At 40.2% G+C, this 19,528-nt stretch overlaps 2 protein-coding genes across 4 annotated transcripts in view; one reads left to right on the plus strand and one right to left on the minus strand.

Annotated features, from left to right (window-relative positions):
- DLGAP2 (DLG associated protein 2) overlaps positions 1 to 1,344 on the minus strand; it is a 1,049,558-nt gene extending 1,048,214 nt beyond the window's left edge. Inside the window, exon 1 of the mRNA XM_077153013.1 lies at positions 1,182 to 1,344. The gene's annotated coding sequence lies outside the window, so the exon portion shown is untranslated. The remainder of the gene's footprint in view (positions 1 to 1,181) is intronic.
- A 6,360-nt stretch (positions 1,345 to 7,704) lies between these two features.
- The window catches only part of ERICH1 (glutamate rich 1), a 140,568-nt gene continuing 128,744 nt past the window's right edge, over positions 7,705 to 19,528 (plus strand). For all 3 annotated transcript variants that reach the window (XM_077153015.1, XM_077153016.1, XM_077153017.1), the window contains exon 1: positions 7,705 to 7,827. In XM_077153015.1, the coding sequence (XP_077009130.1) occupies positions 7,806 to 7,827 (22 nt within the window). In that variant the 5' untranslated portion in view covers positions 7,705 to 7,805. The remainder of the gene's footprint in view (positions 7,828 to 19,528) is intronic.

The raw sequence follows: 19,528 nt of genomic DNA on the forward strand, positions 1-19,528 counted from the left end.
CCCTCCAGGCGTGCACACCCGCGCGCAGCCCCTCCGCCCTCCCACCCCACCCCACCTCCTCGCGGAAACCGCTGCAACCCCGGCAGAAATCGCCCCCTGTCTCCCCCTCCTCCCCGCCCCACGACGACCACACGCGCAGCCTGGGCTCCCCCAGCACGTTTCATTCATTCTCAATTCCCGTCGGCGTTTTCCCACCTCAGCAATGGCAAGGATGTGGAAAGCAGGGGGTGGAAAGGGGGGGCGGATCTGTGTGGGGTAGGGAATTTTTTTTTTTTTATTTGAAATGCAGTTTGCTAACCTCCATCCCCACCCCACCCCCATACCCTCCAAGCTACCACCAGCGGTTTGAAGCCCCCTCGCTAGCCAGCTGTTCCTAGGTCTCGCCTGTTCCCTCCACCCCGCAGCTGGGAATTTCACACCTCAGGCAGCGCCGGGTTCCCTGCGTCCGGCTCGTTCCACACTATGGAGCCCAGGGTCCAGGAGACCCTCGCGCCATCACCAGCTACGTGCGCAGCCAGATCGAGTCTGGACCCGTGACGGGGGGTGCGGAATGAAGCTTCCCCTGTCCCCAGGGCCTGAAACCCTCCTCCCCCAGGGACTCCCGAGGTGCTTGGTGGCCGCCAGGCTGCCCTTCGGGGTCCTACTGCTCCCCGACACTCGCAGCGCTCGCTCCTGCAGCCCAGGACTCCTGGGACCCGCGGAGGAGACCCCCCGCGTGGCATCGGCGGACCCACGCTGCCCGGCCGCTCCGGGGTCTCCCGGGCTCAACTCCAGTCCCAGAGGGTTCGTGCGAGGCGGAGTGGGCAGCACATCCCTAATCCAGCCCGGGCGCCCCTGAGCCGCCACCCCCAGAAGGGGCAAAAGACGCCCACCGGCTCCCTCCCGAACCTCCGCACACCGCCCCCACTTCCCCGCGCCTAAGGCTCGCCACGATAGGTTTTCCAAGAGTCCTTGAGACTTTGCAGCTCCCAAGCTACACCAAACTGTGCCTGCTCCCGGTGCAAACTCTCAACGTGCCCAAGACGGTGACCAGAAGCCGGCGACCCGAGCACCATCGAACCCAGGGTGCTGCGCAAACCACCTCCTTGTGCCTCGACGGCACTCCCCAGCCCTGGCTACTTTCTCCCCATTTCCCCTCTTCCTAGGTTCCGAGGGCCCCTCCAGATGAATGAGATTCGTACCTTTCTCAGCGCTGACATTCTCAGGCATTACTATTTCAGCAGGTTCTAGGTGACATGGTGAGGTGGCTGACCCCCTCAAGCCAGGTAAGCCGGGAAACGGCGCGCGGCCGCGGGAAGGTAACGCTGCTGGCTCGGGGCTGGAGACCCCGCGGTGCGGGCGCTGAGCGGCGTCCGGCTCCGCTACCGCTGCCGCCGCGCTGTCCAAGCCGCACTCCGAACCTCGCGCACGGGTTCTCACGGTCGGCGCCTGCGCACACTCGCGCCCGGAGAGGCACCGGCGCACTGGGGGGGCCGGCCCGCGCTGGGCTCCATCTAGAGAAGGTCCGGAGTCATTCGCTCTCCTAGCTTTGAAACTGTAGCGCAAAAGCTGCGGCTTCGCTCCCCCAACCTGATTGGGCTACTGAGCATGCCCGGTCCTAGCGCGGAAACCCCCAGAGGAGCGTTCAAATAGGAGTTTTTTGCCGGAGCTACCGAATGGAAAGCGGCAGCGCTTCCAATTCAACCAACTGTTGCACAAGGAAGCGGGAAGGGTCACTCGGGGACAGAGAGGGAAGAGGGAAGAGGCGGCTCCCGAGAAGAAGCCACCAGCGCTGGTCGAACAGATTCAACCGCTAGAAGCACTAACGAATTTTAAAAGCGCTTTGAAAGTTAGCTCTAAAATTCTGTAAACGTACACCTCGGCCCTTGGAAAGATTCATCCTACTCTGGACTAAGATAAGTGACACGCTGGGCGCATTCATATGAGGAAATAATTTATACTTTAAAGTCTGCTCGATACCCAAGATGCCCACTTCGTCGAGAGCGTAGAGGAGCACTGAAAACATAGGAGAAGGCATTTACTTGCAAAGGAATTTCACTCTAAAGGTATTGCAGGTGCTATAACATTCTTCTATTGTGAATGTAATAAAACTTAGCCTCCCACTATTTCCACGTGCGAACTTTCCAGTGCATGGTATTTCCAAGTGGGGTCTTCCCAAGAAAGAAGGACACCATGACATTCCCAAACTCCATACGCATTCATTCTTTTTTAATAAACGTGGGTTGAAAGACAACACACCCATCAGATGGAATCCTGCCGCCTTACTGCTTTGATTATCGGCCTCATACAGATGACTCAAGCCAAGGAAAAAGGAAGAATTAATTCAGTAGAAGTTGTGTTAATAACCTGCGGTGATCTGGAAAACTCAGCAACATTGAACATATTTTGATAGAGCCTAATTAAATATATGGAAATATGCTTCCAAGATCTGACAGCGATAAGAAAAGAAAATTATATATTATTATATAGTGATAACCAGAGACCTATTTTTTTTAGTTCCTGGCTCTATCGCCTGATCTTGAGCAAGTCTCTTAGCACAATTTTTAATACAGATATTACAATGGATTTTCCATATCTCTGAGTTATTGTGAAGTTTAAATGAGATACAAGGTGTGAATCCATAAAAAAGTAAAAATACCTAGGTGAGAGTTTATAGAAAAATAATGGATAGGGGTTAGAGTAGGAAAGTGAATCAGATGATCAAAGATATTTGAAACAAGATAAACCAATCGTTTCCAAAGTTACAAGATCTTCAAAGAAAAACACTGTTGTATAAGATTTCTTCATATAATGAACACTCAAATATTAACCAATTGCAATTTATTTTCAAAACAAAGATCAAATACTGGGAGATACAAAGATGAATCTTGTGCTGAATTTGACCACAATCTAACTTCTCCCAAGTGTTTCTTTAAAACAACTTTCAATTCATCTCCACTTTTGGAAACAGATTGATGAATTGTGAGTGCCAAACCTCAACCAAAACTCTAAATTCTGGAAACGACTTTTTAAAATTGTAAATCCCTTTACTTTCCTCCTCCCCATACTTGTCCCCATCCATCTTTTTTTATTTTAATTTATTTATTCACTCATACATCAGCAACCACAAAAATGTATTGAATGCCTATCATATGCTCTCAATATTTATGTAAGATAGAAACCGAGAAACAGTCACTGGCCTTATGGAGCTTACAGTCTAAAAAGGGAGTCATTTTAAAATACTGCATAAGTGACATATATTTACAAATCCTTCTCTAAAAGAAAAGTACAGGGTGGTGTGGAGAATGTTAAAAGGACAATTATTTTAGCTTACAATATTAGGAAAGAACTCTTTGAGGAAGTCATATTTAAGTTAAATCCTTATTTTTCTTTAGGTTCCCCATGAGCAGATCCTGAGACATGGATTTGGGTTCAAGTAGTTTATTTGGGAGGTTGATTTCCAGGAACTGGAGAGTTGAAGTAGGAAAACAGAGTCGGGAAGGAGTGAAAGCTCATAAAGTGTGCATTAATAAGCTGGTTACTGTTGTGGGCAACTGGAGCTCAGTCCTGCTGGGTATCTTCTAAGAATGGTACAGAATGCACCTCAGAACTGCCTGCCTGAGCATTGGAAGGCTGGACATTTTTCAGCTAAATTACAGTCTCAATGATTGAGAGTTATTTCTCCTTCCTCCGTGGCCTCTGCCTACCCTGTTCCCCTGTGTTGAGAAAATTCCAAGGCTTCAGAGAAAGCTGAGAGACAGAAAATCTTGGAGACCTAGTAGGTGCTTGAAGTGGGAAGCAGACAAATGCAAGGAACTGTACACCATAGCTGCAGTTGAAGTCAGAGGTCAGGCATCTGGTATAGACCTAAAGTAGCAATAAGATTTAAGCAAGAAAGGAAAAGGAGTGGGAATGGAGAAAGACTGCTTCAAGTGGAAGGAAGAGCAGGTTTGAAGATCCTGGGAGAGGAAAGGACTTCGTGCACTTTTTCCCCCGAATGGCTAGAATAACTGGAACAAAGTGAGCAAGGAAGAAAGTAGCATGGAATGAGGCTAGAGAACAATTTAGGTGTTTTAAGGACATTTTAAGGATTTTGAATTGTACCTATACATAATGACATTTGTTGTAGGATTGAACTTGGCAATGTGATCTCATAAAGATCAATTTTTAATTCTATGAGAAGACTGGGCAGTGGGATAGTGTGGTGGTTTGGAGTTGTATATACCCCAGAAAAACAAATTCTTAAATTTAATCCATTCCTGTGGGTGTGAATCCATTGTAACTAGGACCTATTGATGAGGTTTCTTCAGTTAAGGTGTGACCCAGCCCAATAAGGATAGGTCTTAATCCCACTACTGGAGTCCTTCAGAATGGAATCCATTGTAACTAGGACCTATTGATGGGGTTTCTTCAGTTAAGGTGTGACCCAGCCAAATTAGGATAGGTCTTAATCCCATTCCTATATCAGAGGAATGAAATCCAGACAGAGAAGAAAGCCATGGAAACAAGAAAGTGAAGTTCAGCGGAACTCAGAAGAGATTAGAGAAGCCAGAAGACAGTGCCATGTAACAAACCAAGAAACAAAGATCACCAACAGCCAGCCCTAAAAAGCCACAGTCTTCAGGGAGAAAGCATCACTTTCATGATGCCTTGATTTGGATTTTTTCCCAGCCTCAAACTGTGCGGAAATACATACCCATTGTTTAATCTGACCCTTTTCATGGCATTTGTTTGAGCAACCCAAGAAACTAAAACAGATGTCATTGTTATATAATATGAAAAAATCTGTAGAAATACTCATGAAAAATGATGAAGACATGAACTACTAGAGGAAATAAATGTCAGAGGTGTAATATACTTGATGTGATTTCCTGGATGGGTTATGAGGAAGTGAAAGGAAAAGAGGAATCAACAATGACTCCCAAGTCAGGCTCAGAAATCAGATGGATGATGTTTCTGGGAGACCCCTGACTGTTACATCAAAACTGGTAAATGTGCACTGAGATGGGTGACATGGAGGTCATTGGTAACGTTAGCACAAGTAGTTACAGTGAAAGGAGTACAGGTAGAAGTCAGATGAACTGTGCAACAGAGTCAACTAAAAATATCAAAGTGGAGACAGATTTGTAGTCAACTTTTTCAAGATGTTTAAGTGTTAAAGAGGTTAGAGAAATAGGGCTCAAGGAGAATAGGGGTTCTTGAGAATATTTTTTTAAGGTGGGAAATTCCAGAGTAGGCTTGATTACTGATGGTAATGTTGAAGTAGAGATTCACAAATTGATAAATTGACCTTATCAAGGAATTATTCCAGTATGTATTCCCTCTCTCTCTTGCACTATTGATTTTTCAATCTCAATTTAATCAAGCCCTTCACCAGACAAATATGTATTTTCTATTTTTTAAAATACCTATTTGATCTCACATCCTCTCCAGCTACTACCCCATTTCACTTTTCCTTCTAAAGAGTGGTCTGTATTCAATGTCGCCAATTTCTGCCCTCTATTTCTCTATACTGAATTCCAATTAAACCTTTGCCTCTAGCATGCCAACAAAAGTACTGTAACCCAAGTCACTAATGACCTCCATGTTGACAAATCCAATTGTCAATTCTCTGTCCTCATCTTGACCTGTCAGCATCATTGAAGACATATAATCACTCCCTCCTCCTTGTAATACTTCAGAACAGCAGATCATCCTTTTCTTTTTTATCTGGCTACTTCTTCTCACGTTCCATAGCTGGATCCTCCTCATGTCTGCACTTTCTAAAAGGCACTTCTAAAGTGCCTTTGGACCCAAGGAGCATTTCTCTTCTCTGTGCATGCTCATTGCCTTCATGATTTCATAGGGTTTTATGGCTTTAAATAACATTTGTATGTTGACAAAATCCAACTATATATCTCTATTCTGGACCTTTCTCCTGAACTCTAAAATCATATTTAGGTGATCATTTGATGCTGATATATGCATGTTTAATGAGCATCTTAAATTAACATGTCTAAAACTCTATACTACCATACAAATATGATCCTCCAGAAGTCTTCATCTTATTAATGGTACTCCAGCCTTGTTTCCAGACCAAAGATGAGGAACCATTCTAGACTTTTGTTTTCCCTCCCATATTTGATCGAACAAAATTGTTTTGGTTTTATCTTCAGATATAGTCAAAATATGATTACCTCTTCCCATGACATCTACTGCTACCACCCTTTTCCAAGCCACAAATATCTTTCTTACTGCAATTGATTTAAACTGGTCTCCTTGCTTCCTTCCATTGAAATATATCCTCAGCCAGTGGCTAAAGTGACTTTAAAATGTAAGTCAGATAGTTTCACTCCTCTGCTCAAAACTCTCCAACTATTTTCCATCTCTCTCCTGGGAAAAGCCAAAATTAATATATCACCCTGCATATCTTGCCCTAACATTGTCTGACTCTTATTTCCTCTCTGATTTATTCTATTACTCTATTTCTCACTGTCATACTGGCCTTGTTGCTATTCTCCAAACACAAACATATCAAGAAATTTCCTTAAATATTTGTCCCTTCTACCTTCAACTCCCCACCTCCGCCTTTTTCGTAGATATCTTCAATGCTTGCTCCCTCACCTCCTTCAAGTCTTTGCTCAAATTACTTTCTCAATTAGGCCTTGCCTAACTACCACCATCTCCTCATATTTAACGACCTCTCTGCTCTATTTTTCTCTGAAGTGCTGATCTCCATGCAACCTTCTATTCATTTTACTAGTTGCTTTTTTGTGTCTCCGCTCACTAGACTATTCACTAATATTTCCCCTGCATCTGTGAAGTGCAAATGCTAGATTTAGACTCATTTTTTAAAAAATAAATTCAATGAAAAGAAGTAACCAATGAATCAAGGCCCCAAAGAAGGTGCAATGAGTTTGGACAAGAGCACATGTTGGAGAAATTCACTTGAATAGAAGAATTTTCTTCAGTTGTACATGAGAATGAGTGCAAACACATGTGAATTAGTGGGTAATTGTCCTGAGAACTCTTAGTTTTTCTGTAAGGTATAAAACAAGATTATTAGGTAAGAGTGAGGAGGAAACGCTAAGGTTTGAGGAGAGTAGACAGCAGGTGTGTGTGTGTCTGAAATAGTAGAAGAGTTCCTTAGTTCCTGAGAACTTGTTCCTTAAACCTCATCTCCTCTTAAATCTGCAAATTTTCTTGTTCCCCACAATTTCCTTTTTTGTCTTCATACCCTAAATTCTATTATTTTAGAATAAACGAATTCGAATAAGCACAAAGTAAGCTCTTCCGTCCAATGCTTCGATGCCTTTCAATGTCTTGACTTCTTTTTAAACTGTTCTTCAAACTTTGGTTCGCGACCGGAATAGAAACTGTTAGAGCGTATCATTGATAATAAAAACATGTATTGTGATGTACCTGGCAAATGCTTTCAGAAAAGTTTAAAAGTAACCTATTTTATACAAACACGCACCACCTCCTTTTCTCCTTTTTTAATTTACTCGCCTGATGCCAAAACCCCACAGCTAAACCTTAAAACTTCACATTTTCTCCGCGGCTCTCTAGCAGAATAACTGAGCATGCTCGGTAGTTAGCTCCCAGAAGGTGGGGTTTTAGAAACAATTTGGGACACTCGCAACAGCCTCCGAAAGAAGCCAATCTACGGCCACATTGCTGTTGATTGACAAGCCAGTAGCAGAAAATACCGATCTGGATTGGACAATACCAGCGTGGTGGGCGGGGCTTAGAAATGGAAACCCGGAAGCTACGAGACCACTAAATTGTTCCCGGGATAGTGTGTCTGGGGCGAGGTTAGGGTTCCTCACTGCCCTGGGTTCGGAGCTATGGCCAACAACAGGAAGCAAGGTAGGACAGAGCCTCTTCTCTAGTAAAGAGGCCTTTGGCGTTTTTGAGGACGAGGCCGCTAGCGCGCTGGTAGGCGCGGCAGAGCGCTGAGGGATGCCTCGCGCTCCCGCGCCGGCTCCCAGGCCCAGCTCCCTCGCAGATTGCGGGTTCTTGGTCCTCCGGGGCTGGGTTGGGGCCGGACTGGGCCCACTATCCCCTGGGGGGCAGAGGCCGCCGGAGTTCAAGCTCCGTCGCGAGGGGTGTATTCCGCCCTCCCTGATCCGGTATGTGTGGGACCGGTCGGCTCTGCCTGGGATTTCCAAGGAAACCTGGGGTGGCAGACAGCGCTGGCCTGCCCAGATAATCAATAGAGGGCGAGCTGTTGTAAAGCTTAGTTTCTCTGATCTAGATAGCAGCCTGGGCCGAAAGGAGTGCAAACTATTTGCTTCGGACAAGACCTTTTAATAAGTAAACATAAGCTTTGTAGCGTCCCTTCATAAAAAGTTTTGTAGACCTGTGGTCCTATGGATGTCGCTCTTCAGGAACCTATAATTTATAACCTGTCATTGTAGACATTTTAACTTTTGTCCCCCTTCGTTTTGAATAAAAAACAAAAACAAAAAAAAACCTCGCTGGGCTTCAGTACAATGAAGACAGTTTATTAAATGGCATTCGATTAAATGGCAGTAGTATTTTGTCAGAATCAAAGGCAGGAATAAATTAAATCTGTTAGCCTGGTGGTGCCATAGAATTGAAGTGTCAGAAGATAAATGGGACTCCTTTCTCATTTAAACCCCCAACAAACTATATCCCCTTTCTTTTTACCATTACCTGTTAATCATCAACATAATGAGAACGTTTTAGACAAGTATCTCATGTGAAGGTGGATTAGTTAAAGCTTTGGTTAATTTTTACCCTTCTCTGCGTTCTCAACTGTTCATCCTGTTTTTGCCTTTTGAAATGGAAAAAAACCATAATGACTATAGTTAATAATATATCTTTAAAAAAAGAATAAAGAAAAGAAAGCAAATTCCCTAGTAAGACAGAATATAGTGAAAAATAAATACAGCTCCAAACTGCCTTTTTAAGAAAAACATTGTGTCAAGGCTTCCCTTACTTTTTGGAGGACTACTGAGTTACAGTTTTCACTTAGTCAATTTTGGGGGGGTGGGGGGGCGGGGATCATGGTCTGGAAATCAAACCCAGGTCTCCCATATGGAAGGCCACCCTTCTACCATTGGTTCACCCATGCACCCTCACCTAGTCAATTTAAAAAAAAGAAATTATTTCTTTAAAAAATGACAGTTTCTAAACAGTCACTTTAGGATCTAAAGTGGACGTAAAAATATTTTAATGAGTACCAAAAAGTACCTTTTTTTTTAATAACTCTCCACAGAACTTGGATTGACATGCTCAAATAATTAAATATTAAGTTTCTTGGAAACAAACAGATTTACTATGGTAATTACCAAGATAATGTTCTTGACTGACTAAAATGTTACCTTCTGCTTTCGTAATCTTTGTTTGAAGATTTCTTGCTATTTCATAATTATGTCTTCTTGTTTTAAAGCACACCCACTCTTTTTCTCTTCATGCTTTGCTCATAGTCCTTCACATGTTTCTGACTGCACTAATCCCGGAAATTAAATGTTTTCCTCTGCAACAAATTATATGTAATATACCTTGTCAGGTTCTAATGTTCTTTCTCAACTCACTGAATTAAAATTAATGAAATATTTTCATTGGTTTAGTCACTTAATATTTTCCTTGAAACAGACCTCCTAATCATATTTGATACATGACAAAATTGTCATATAAAATTTAAGGACATTGTATTCAGAGGGATGGATTAATAAATTCTGAGGGCATAAAATGTAAGTGAGAAACAAAATACTAGTTTAATGTATCACTTCTTAATAAGATTACCTAAAGAATATTTATGCTGTGATGACACTTATGCTATGAGAAACCCTTAGTAGAGGTTTTAGTTGGGATAAAAATTCTAAACACTTATATTTGTTGAAGCATGCAACTGGAGCCAGTTTTTGTCTTCAGAACAGCTTTCACATCTTTTTGTGGCTTGTGATGAGTGTTTGGATAAGGAAAATGTGTGACAGGTGGAAAACATGATGGCTTGGTGCTAATTTGCATTGACTTTCTCTCTTCTTTCACAACCTAGCTGTTCTTCAGAGAATATTGGATCCCAGAATTAGGGGGAAGAGGCAATTGGGCCATCTGTATTTATGGAAGGGAAATTAACACAGATTGCACTATAGCTCAGGTGTATCTTACATAGAGTAAACCATGTGCATAATTCTGACTTAATCATTCATTTATTCTTTCAACAAATATTTATTGTGCACTTACTGAGTGAGTAGGCAGTGGAGATACAGCAGTGAATAAAACACAAAATTCCCTTTCCTCGTGACACTTAAGCTCTACTGGTGTAGGTCACGTAGCCCGTGAATTAAGGTAGCAGTTCCTGATAAAGATCATGGCATATCTAAGGCAGTCATGCTTTTTGCATTACATAGAAGATGCTCAGCTGTGTCATAGACCAAGGAAGCATGAAATGGGTAAGCTGACAGTCAATCTGAAGTGGTGGTTCTAAGATATTTTTTTTTCCTGAAAGTAGATTGTTAATGCAACAGTTTCCCCTATAACAATTTGTAGAAAAACTCTTCAGTGTTAGTAGGAAGAAGGTTTTGTTCAAAGCAGCACTACTGACTAAGAAGTGAATATTTTTTTAAATGTGCTATATTTTGTGTTGGAAAGTGTATGATCAGTACTAGATGGTGACTATTGGGCCACACTTTAAAAGCCTCTGGGAGTTTAACATGCAGCTCTGATAATAACTATTTTACCTAACTTAATTGAATCACATGAAAGACACCATATTTTATTTTATTTTTATTTATTTATTTTTTACATGGACAGGCCCCAGGAATCGAACCCGGGTCCTCTGGCATGGCAGGCAAGTATTCTTGCCTGCTGAGCTACCATGGCCTGCCCGAAACCATATTTTAAATGGTAGTTCAAGTAGCTTGTATTCTGTTTGCAGAGATTGGGTGAATAGCAGATATAAATTAAATATAAATCAAATAGGACTGTGTTTGGCGTTCAGGGGTGGCAGTGTTCGAAAAACCTGGAGCCTAGTCACAGCATTTAAATGGGGAAGGATATTAGGGACTGCACTGGGCCAGCTTCGCAGGCCCTTTCCCCTCAACAGAACATTTGTTCCTTCCAAAGGAGCCATGCGGCAATTGTCATTCTGATTCCATTCTCTTGTACACTGTTGGCCCATAGTAGCTGCTCAGTTAATTGTGAGAAAGAATGACTCTAACCAGCTCAGCAATGTTGGCCCATCCTTAACAAATGCTGCTCTAGCACCTTTCTGAACGTTTTCTGTTGCTAGGAGCATACTATTTCGTGAGATAACTTATTCCTTTTTTAGAAAACCTACCCTTGTTTTCCCTCTACTTGGATATAGTTTTGCCCTTCGGAGTATATAGAACAAGTCTTATACCTCTGCATCTGATAATTCTTCAGTGGTTTCACGCAGCTCTCTTGTTCTTCTTGCCTCCCTACTCCATGCTATGTACCTAAGTCAGGAAAGTGTTGTAGGGAACTAAAAACTAGAATTGGCCTTACAAGATAAAGAAAATACTTAAATGCTAATGGGGAGGAAAGCCTCAGTAGGAACAACATGAGGTCCTTGCTGTGGCCTGGTTCTGGATGAGGAACCAGAAAACTTGGATTTCTGTCCTGTTTCTGCCACTCATTGCTATGTACTATTGGGCACTAGAGAAATCACTCATTTTTCTGCTTCTTTATTTATAAAATAATTTGTAGGGTGGGGAGGGCTAAGTGAATGGATGTAAGTGCAGACTACAGCAGAGTGCCTCGACTCCAGCAATATATCCCTCTTTCCATCCAACACACCCCCCTTTAGGCCCATCATTTAGCTTTTTTTTTTTATTCTATGAATCCTTATCAAGACAGGAGTAATTATTCCAGCTTTATAGTATAATCAGAACTAAACAAGAGCATGCATATGATACTACCCTTAAATATCTTCTTGCTGTCTCTGTGGATTCTATAGTGAAGGTCACTGTGATTCTCCTTTGGATAGCTAAGATCACTCATCATCATCTTCTCAAAACAGTTCTCCATGCTGCACCCAGAGTGGACGGGTTGGCCAAGCACAGCTTGTCACTTGGGGGAATGCTTGCTGTAAGGCAGGGAGTTGCTTTTTAAGAGTTCCAAGACTGAAAGGACGCCCCTCCTGGAAAGTGTATGCCAAGTGAGAACACTGACACTTTAAACCCATCTGGGAGGAGGGCCCTGAGTAGTCAAGAGAACATGAACGGGTTATGTGTGGAATAAAGGTAAATCAACACACCTCTAGCCATATGATGCCATAAAGAAATTTGGCTTCCAGGGGCTCTCCCTGATAAAACCCTGAACTATAAGTTGACCCACTGCATTCTGGATTGCACTGTAAGCTTGCCATTTCCCTTTCCACTTATATCCTTGCCTCTTATGGAGTGGATTGTGGCCAATATAAAATGCTTCTTATTTCAGAAAACGTAGGGAAGCATCTTCCAGATCTTGTGGTAGGCAACATTTTCTTAGACTTTACCCCCGAGGCATAAGCAATAAAAGAAAAAATTAAAAAATGGGTACTCCTCAAAATTAAAAACTTTTGTGTCTCAAAGGATTGTATTATGAAAGTGAAAAGACAACCTACTCAATGGGAGAAACTATTTGGAAACCGTATATCCAGTAAGGGTTTAATATCCAGGATACACAAAGAAATCCTACAGCTCAACAATGAAAAATCAAACAACCCAGTTAAAACATGGGCAAAAGATTTGGATAGACATTTTTCCAAAGAAGAAATACAAATGGCCAAAAAGTGCATGAAAAGATGCTCAACATCACTACCTATTAGGGAAAAACGAATCAAAACCACCATGAGATACCATTTCACACTCCCTAGAAAGCTACTATTAAAAACACAGAAAATCACAAGTGTTGGAGAGGATGTGTAGAAATAAGAAGAGTCATTCATTGCTGGTGGAAATGTAAAATATGCAGCTCCTGTGAAAGACAGTTTGGCAGATCCTCAAGAAGTTAAGTATAGAATTACCTTTTGACCCAGCAATCCTACCAATAGGGATATACCCAGAAGAACTGAAAGCAGGGACTTGAACAGATGTTTGCACACCAGTGTTCATGGAGGCATTATTCACAATTTCCAAAAGATAGGAGCAACCTAAGTGCCCGTGAACCAATGAATGGATAATTAAAATGTGGTGTAGTCATGTGACGGAATGTTATTCAGCTGTAAAAAAGATTGATGACCTGATACATGCAAACCTGGATGAACCTCGAAGACATTATGCTGAGTGAAATAAGACAGGCACAAAAGGACAAATATTGATCTCACTAATATAAAACTAATTATAATAAGTAAATTTATAGGGTTAGACTCTAAAGTGTAGGTTACGGGAAATAGACTGGGGTAGAGAATGGGGAGCTGATGCTTAATTTATATAGAATTTCTATTGAAGCTGATTGTAAAGGTTTGGAAATGGATGGTGGTGATGGCAGCACATTATTGTGAGTGTAATTAAAAATGCTTTATGTTTGTGAATGTATTTGAAAGGGGAAGTTTGGGGTCATGTATGTTACTAGCGTGGGAAGAAGATAAAACGTGGGTGTGTATAACACAGTGAACACTGTTGTGGGCAGTGGGCTTGGATTATACACGTATAAGAATGTTCTTTCATGATTATAACAAACGTATGACACTAACACAAACATTAGTAAAAGGGTGTAATATGGGAAAAAACTAATTAAACTAAGCACTGTAATCAATAGTATTATTTTAATATTTTTTTATCGATTGTAACAAAGGTACCACGCTAATGCAGTGTCAGTAATAGGGGGTATACAGGACCACTGTATTTTTTAAAATGTCTTTTCTGTAAACCTGCAACTTCTCTAATTAAAAAATAATAATTTGAAGAGAGGAAAAAAATACCTTTTATTGTTGCTGTCCGTGGTCCTGGCGTTCTTGCAGGCAAGAATTCATGAAGCAGTGGTAGTCGTGGCAGGAGTGTGTGTGTGTGTGTGTGTGTGTGTGTGTGTGTGTGTGTGTGTGTGTGTGTGTGTTTCCCTGGTTATACCCTTGAACTTGCATGCACTGCAAGCAGTTCTCTTTGTAGTCTCAGAACAAGAGGGGATAGTATGTGTACATTTTAACTGGAAAGAAACCTTTTTCTTCTTTTTGGGGGATATGTATTTCTAGTGCTGGGTAGGTGCAAGGAGAGCTTTCATTCTGGTCATATCTGCAGAGCTTCTGGAGCAGAGTTAGAAATGCAGTCATTCACTGGCCCAGAGGGAAAGCCTGGCCTTATTCATCAGTACTTAAATATTACTTTGATGTTTTATCCTATATTGAGTTTGAATAATATATCCCTTTTCTTCTGGACTGGAGTTGGGTAGCTCTTTTCATTTATAGAAATATTAAAGGGTTGAAAATGTCCCTGTCCTACATGGTTTGGAAAGGGGGACAACTCAGACACCAGAGTGGCCACAGACAGGAGGAAGTCATGCCTTAGACATAAACTGGAAATCAGAGTTAGAACTTAACCTTATATGATCTTATCCTACCCAAGCTGGGGGATCACTCTGTCTGCCTTTGCGGATTAAAAGAGAACCTCATCCTTATGACCAGCAGGCAGGAATATTTGAAGTTTCTGGCTGAACAGTGAACCTGGAGGAGAGGTGATTTTATGTGGCATTGAGAATTTTCATAACCTGTAGATGTCTGTTTCAAAAGGAAGCCATGTTATTTACTCATTGTGGTAGGCTGTATTTCAAACAGCTCAGAAACTCAGGCTTTTTTGAGACTGACCACCTGAGTTCAAATACAGGCTTCACCAGTAAGTTTGAACTAATTCTTTATAATCCTCAGTTTCCTCATTTATAAAATGAGGAAATAATCACAAGGATGTTGTGAGGATTAAATCAGGTCATGTATATAAAGTGCTTAGGTCCATAATAAACAATCGTATGTTAGCTATTATTTCTTATCCTCACCCCTGGGTATGAAGGAGGCAGCATTCAGGTGAAATGGAGGCAGCAAATGGGGAACCTTGTTTGAATGTAAGAAAAGAATAGCACAGATAATGAGAAGTATCCACAAGGAGCTTGAGGATTTGCTGTTGTTGTTGTTCAAAATAAAGGAGATGTGTGCATACGTTGACTACAGAAGAGGAATAGCCAGTTCCTGGAAGATGTTACAAGATCCTGAATCCTGAATCAAAGAGGACACAAATGAAGGGATAAGATTCGTTAAGAAGAGGCAGGTTTACTTGTGTTGCTCAGATATGGCCTCTCTCTCTCGGCCAACACAACAAGCAAATTCACTGCCCTCCCCCTCTCTACGTGGGACATGACTCCCAGGGGTGTGGACCGTCCTGGCAACATGGGACAGAAACCCTAGAGTAAGCTGAAACTCAGCATCAAGGGATTGAGAAAATCTTCTCGACCAAAAGGGGGAAGAGCAAAATGAGACAAAATAAAGTGTGGCTGAGAGATTCCAAACATAGTCGAGAGATTACCTTGGAGGTTATTCATACGCATTAAATAGATATCACCTGTTTAGTTAAGGTGTAATGGAGAGGCTGGAGGGAACTGCCTGAAAATGTGGAGCTGTGCTCCGATGGCCATGTTTCTTGAAGATAATTGTATGATGATCTGGCTGTCACAGTGTGACTGTGTGATTGTGAGAGCCTTGTGTCTGATGCTCCTTTTGTCTGCCTTATTGATGGGCATGTAAAACATATGGATTAAAAATAAATAAATAATGGGAACAAATGTTAAATTTAGTAGATTGAAATGCTGGTGATCAGTGAAGGGGAGAGGTAAGGGGTATGGTATGTATGCATTTTTTTCTGTTTTCTTTTTCTTGCTTTTTCTGAATTGATGCAAATGTTCTAAGAAATGATCATGATGTTGAGTAAAAAAAAGAAGCAGGTTTAAAGAAGGAAAGGTGATTTTCGGCAACACAAAAGCTACCTCTAAGTGAGGAGGGACCATGGACACAGAAATAATGAGTTTCCCACGTCTTTGTTTCTTCCTCAGTATCACTCATAAACTGAACCAAATAACCTGCTATTGCAAATGTGACTGTTGCAGTTGTGGAATCTGTTTTTGTCATTCTCATGTTCTTTGGGTTGAATTAAAGATCTGTCTAAAGAAAAAACAAACAATGCTATTGAAACTGGGGTAAAAAAAAATTAGAGTAAAATGATAGTTTATCCTATAGCTCAGGTTAAAATGAAATAATTTTCTGAATTGTCTTCTCAATGGTATCTCAAATTCTTTTTTAGTCCTTTCCTAGTTCCCATCCTCAGCAGTCCTGTTTTAGTGAGACTCAGAATGCTTAGCACTTTCCCGAAGGTCACATCCCTAGTTAGGGCAATATCAACTCCCCCACATTGAGTAGTGTTTTTGTACTACTTCTTACCTCTTCCTATTAGGATATGTTTAGCAATCCCTAGTAAGTTTTAAATGCTTGTGGATGCTTAGTGATACATTAAGTGATACTAAAAAACTCTACAAGGAAAAATCTTAGACAAAGTTTTCCTAGAATTTTTTTCTTTTTCTTTTTTTTTTCGTTTTAAGTCCTAAAGTTTTAGAAGAAAAGGAATATTTATCATGTATCTAGTACTAAGATGCAGATACCACATCAGGTTAGTCATGGTGTAAGATTCTAATAATATTCCCTATGAGTATCATTTCTGGTTTTATTTTGAGTCATATTTTTCTTTTAATTAATATTTCAGAAAGCCTACTACCTCTTGTTTAAATCTTAGCTGATTATTTTTCCATTTACAATTCTGTTATGAAAGCCATTAAGAAACTCATTCTTTCATTGAATTTCAGACCTTCTTGTGAAGTGATATAGTGCTATTATCAGTTTAGTTATTTTTTTCCCTAGATTTCAGGCAAGAGTTAAATACTTTGCCTCATTCTAAGGATAAAATAAGAAAAAATGAATATCATATTTTATCAGACTTCTAGATAGACTGGCATATATATATATATATATATATATGTAGCAGGCATTGAGACATAGTTTTTACTGATAAGAGAAAATTCGGAATATCATAGCCTAAAAAATACAATGACCCTAAGAAAAAAGAAAATTTAAATTTCAAGTGCCTGTTAAAATGAGATAGGCCAAAGGGGAAAGAGAGAAATGAGACAAAATAAAGCTTCAGTGACTGAAAGATTTCAAACAGATTGGAGAGGTTATCCTGGAGGTTATTCTTATGCATTATGTAGATATCCCTTTTTAGTTTATGGTGTATTAGAGTGGCTAGAGGGAAGTACCTGAAACTGTTGAACTGTGTTCCAGTAGCTTTCGATTTGATTCTTGAAGATGATTGTGTAGCTATATGGCTTTTACAGTGTGACCATGTGATTGTGAAAACCTTGTGTCTGATGCTCCTTTTATCCAGGGTGTAGACAGATGAGTAAAAAGATAAGGACAAAAAATAAATAATGGGGGGGAGGGAAATAAAGGTAGAAAAAAATGGGTAGACTACAATTATTAGTGGTCAGTGAGAGGGAGGGTTTATGGGAATGGGATATGTGGTCTTTTTCTTTTGTCTTTTTATTTCTTTTTCTGGAGTGATGCACATGTTCTAAAAATAATCATGTTGATGAATACACACTATGTGTTGATATTGTGAGCCACTGATTGTGTACTGTAGATGGGTTGTATGTGTGAAGATTTCTCAATAAAAATAATTTTTAAAAAAATGAGATATGCCACATCCAGTCACCTACCTGTTTTTTTGTGGCCTACAAGTTCAGAATGGTTTTTACACTTTTAAATGACTGTGGAGAAAAGAAAAGCAAAAGAAGCAAAATATTTCACAGTGTGAAAATTATATGAGATTCATATTTCATTGTCCATAAATGAAGTTTATTGGAGCATAGAGTCATGCATATATGTATCTATGGCATATAATATTATATATTATTATTTTATTTTGAATTTTATCAATAAAAATTTTGTGGGAAAAAATGAGATAGGAAGATGTCAGGATGGAAAGGGAATAACTTGAGCTAGTATTAGTATTTACTGAGATAGAGTAATTTTTCATAGCTTTCCTGAAAATGATGAAATAATTTGGTTGAGTTGTTTTCTTTTTTCCGGTGGTGATATCTTGGAAGATTGTTTCTAATACTGTTTAGGCTAAAATGAGGAGAGAAACCCATCATTGGACTGGTCACGTGAGAGTTTCTACTCATCTCCATTTCTGGCTTTGAATGAAATGAATAAGAATTTTTCATTAAATATGATTTTTAAAAGTCTGCCAACTCTTGTTTTAAAGTCTAGGTGACTGTTTTCCCATTTGTAAGTCTATTAATCAAAAACTGTAAAGAGATGTGTCATAAATCTATTCTGTACACTTTTTCTCATAATGAAATATTAAGATGTCACATTTTAAAAGTTACTTATATTTTTGGCCTCTTATTTTTCATGTAATTCCTGTGAGCATATTGCTGCCATCAATTTTATTGCTTCCTATTAACATCCATTTTATGAAGTAAAGTTCTTTTTGAACAAGTTTCTTGCCTAATATCCCAGAATTAGCTGTATACATTTTTCCCCTCTGATAGTCCAATTTTTCACTGGTTTATAAATTTTTTGTAAATTTTAAAGACTCACAAATTAATGAACATCATTTGCAGTTTCTTCCATTACCAAAATCTTTCTAGAGCTATAGTATCTACTCAGGAAAAGTAATTTATAGTATGGCACAATTTTAAAAATAAAGTATGTGTGTGTATATAGATAGTGAGAGAGAAATTATTACTTTTGTGATAAAAAATCAAAGTGAATTTCTTTTAAGGTAAAAAAAATTTGTGGCATTGATGGGATAAACTTTTTTACTGGTCTTAAATATCATATAATGTATTTGTTTTCTTTCATACAGTTTGCTTTTCTCTTTCTGTAGCCAAGTTTTTTTCTTTTTTCAGAAAGGAGTACTATAGAAGAAAATATTCTTATTCCTTTTTTTCCTCCATAAGAGCCTTTTCAAATAGAATGCACACTCAAATTCCCATAATCAAGAAGCTTTACCTGGGCTATGATGTATCCTGGAAGGGATGCAGCACTTTCTCAATTCATTTATTTAGCCCTCTGTGCCCAGAGGAGCTTGTTAAACACTTCACAGCTTTCTTGGGTTTCTGCTCTAACCATACATAGCAAAATAGAAATAAAAAAAAAGAGTTCCTTGAAATGCTACTATTAACACCTTAAATATGGAGCAAAATCTTCCCTTTTTTTTTTTTTTTATATATCCTACTGTTGAATTTTAAATCAAGTGCATTGGGGAAGAAGTTAGAATTGAATAGATTTATGTTTTGTTTGCCTCCTCTGCATCCCACTGCTAAAGGGGAGATTCCCACACCAGGGTTCTGGGGGTGACCCAACACAAAAACTGGACAGTAGACAGGATGAGATCAACAGAAGTCTGTTAGTCGCCTAAGCCCGCAGTCCGGGAAGAGAACACCACAGGCCATGGAGGAACTTTAGGACAGTGCACTGTGGAGCAGAGTGAGAGAGGCAGGCTTGGTACTAGCAAAAGGTGAGCCCTCATGCCCGTGGCTGTGACTGGATCATTTGAAT

Source organism: Tamandua tetradactyla, chromosome 3 (genome assembly GCF_023851605.1).
Source record: "Tamandua tetradactyla isolate mTamTet1 chromosome 3, mTamTet1.pri, whole genome shotgun sequence".
NCBI lineage: Eukaryota > Metazoa > Chordata > Mammalia > Pilosa > Myrmecophagidae > Tamandua > Tamandua tetradactyla.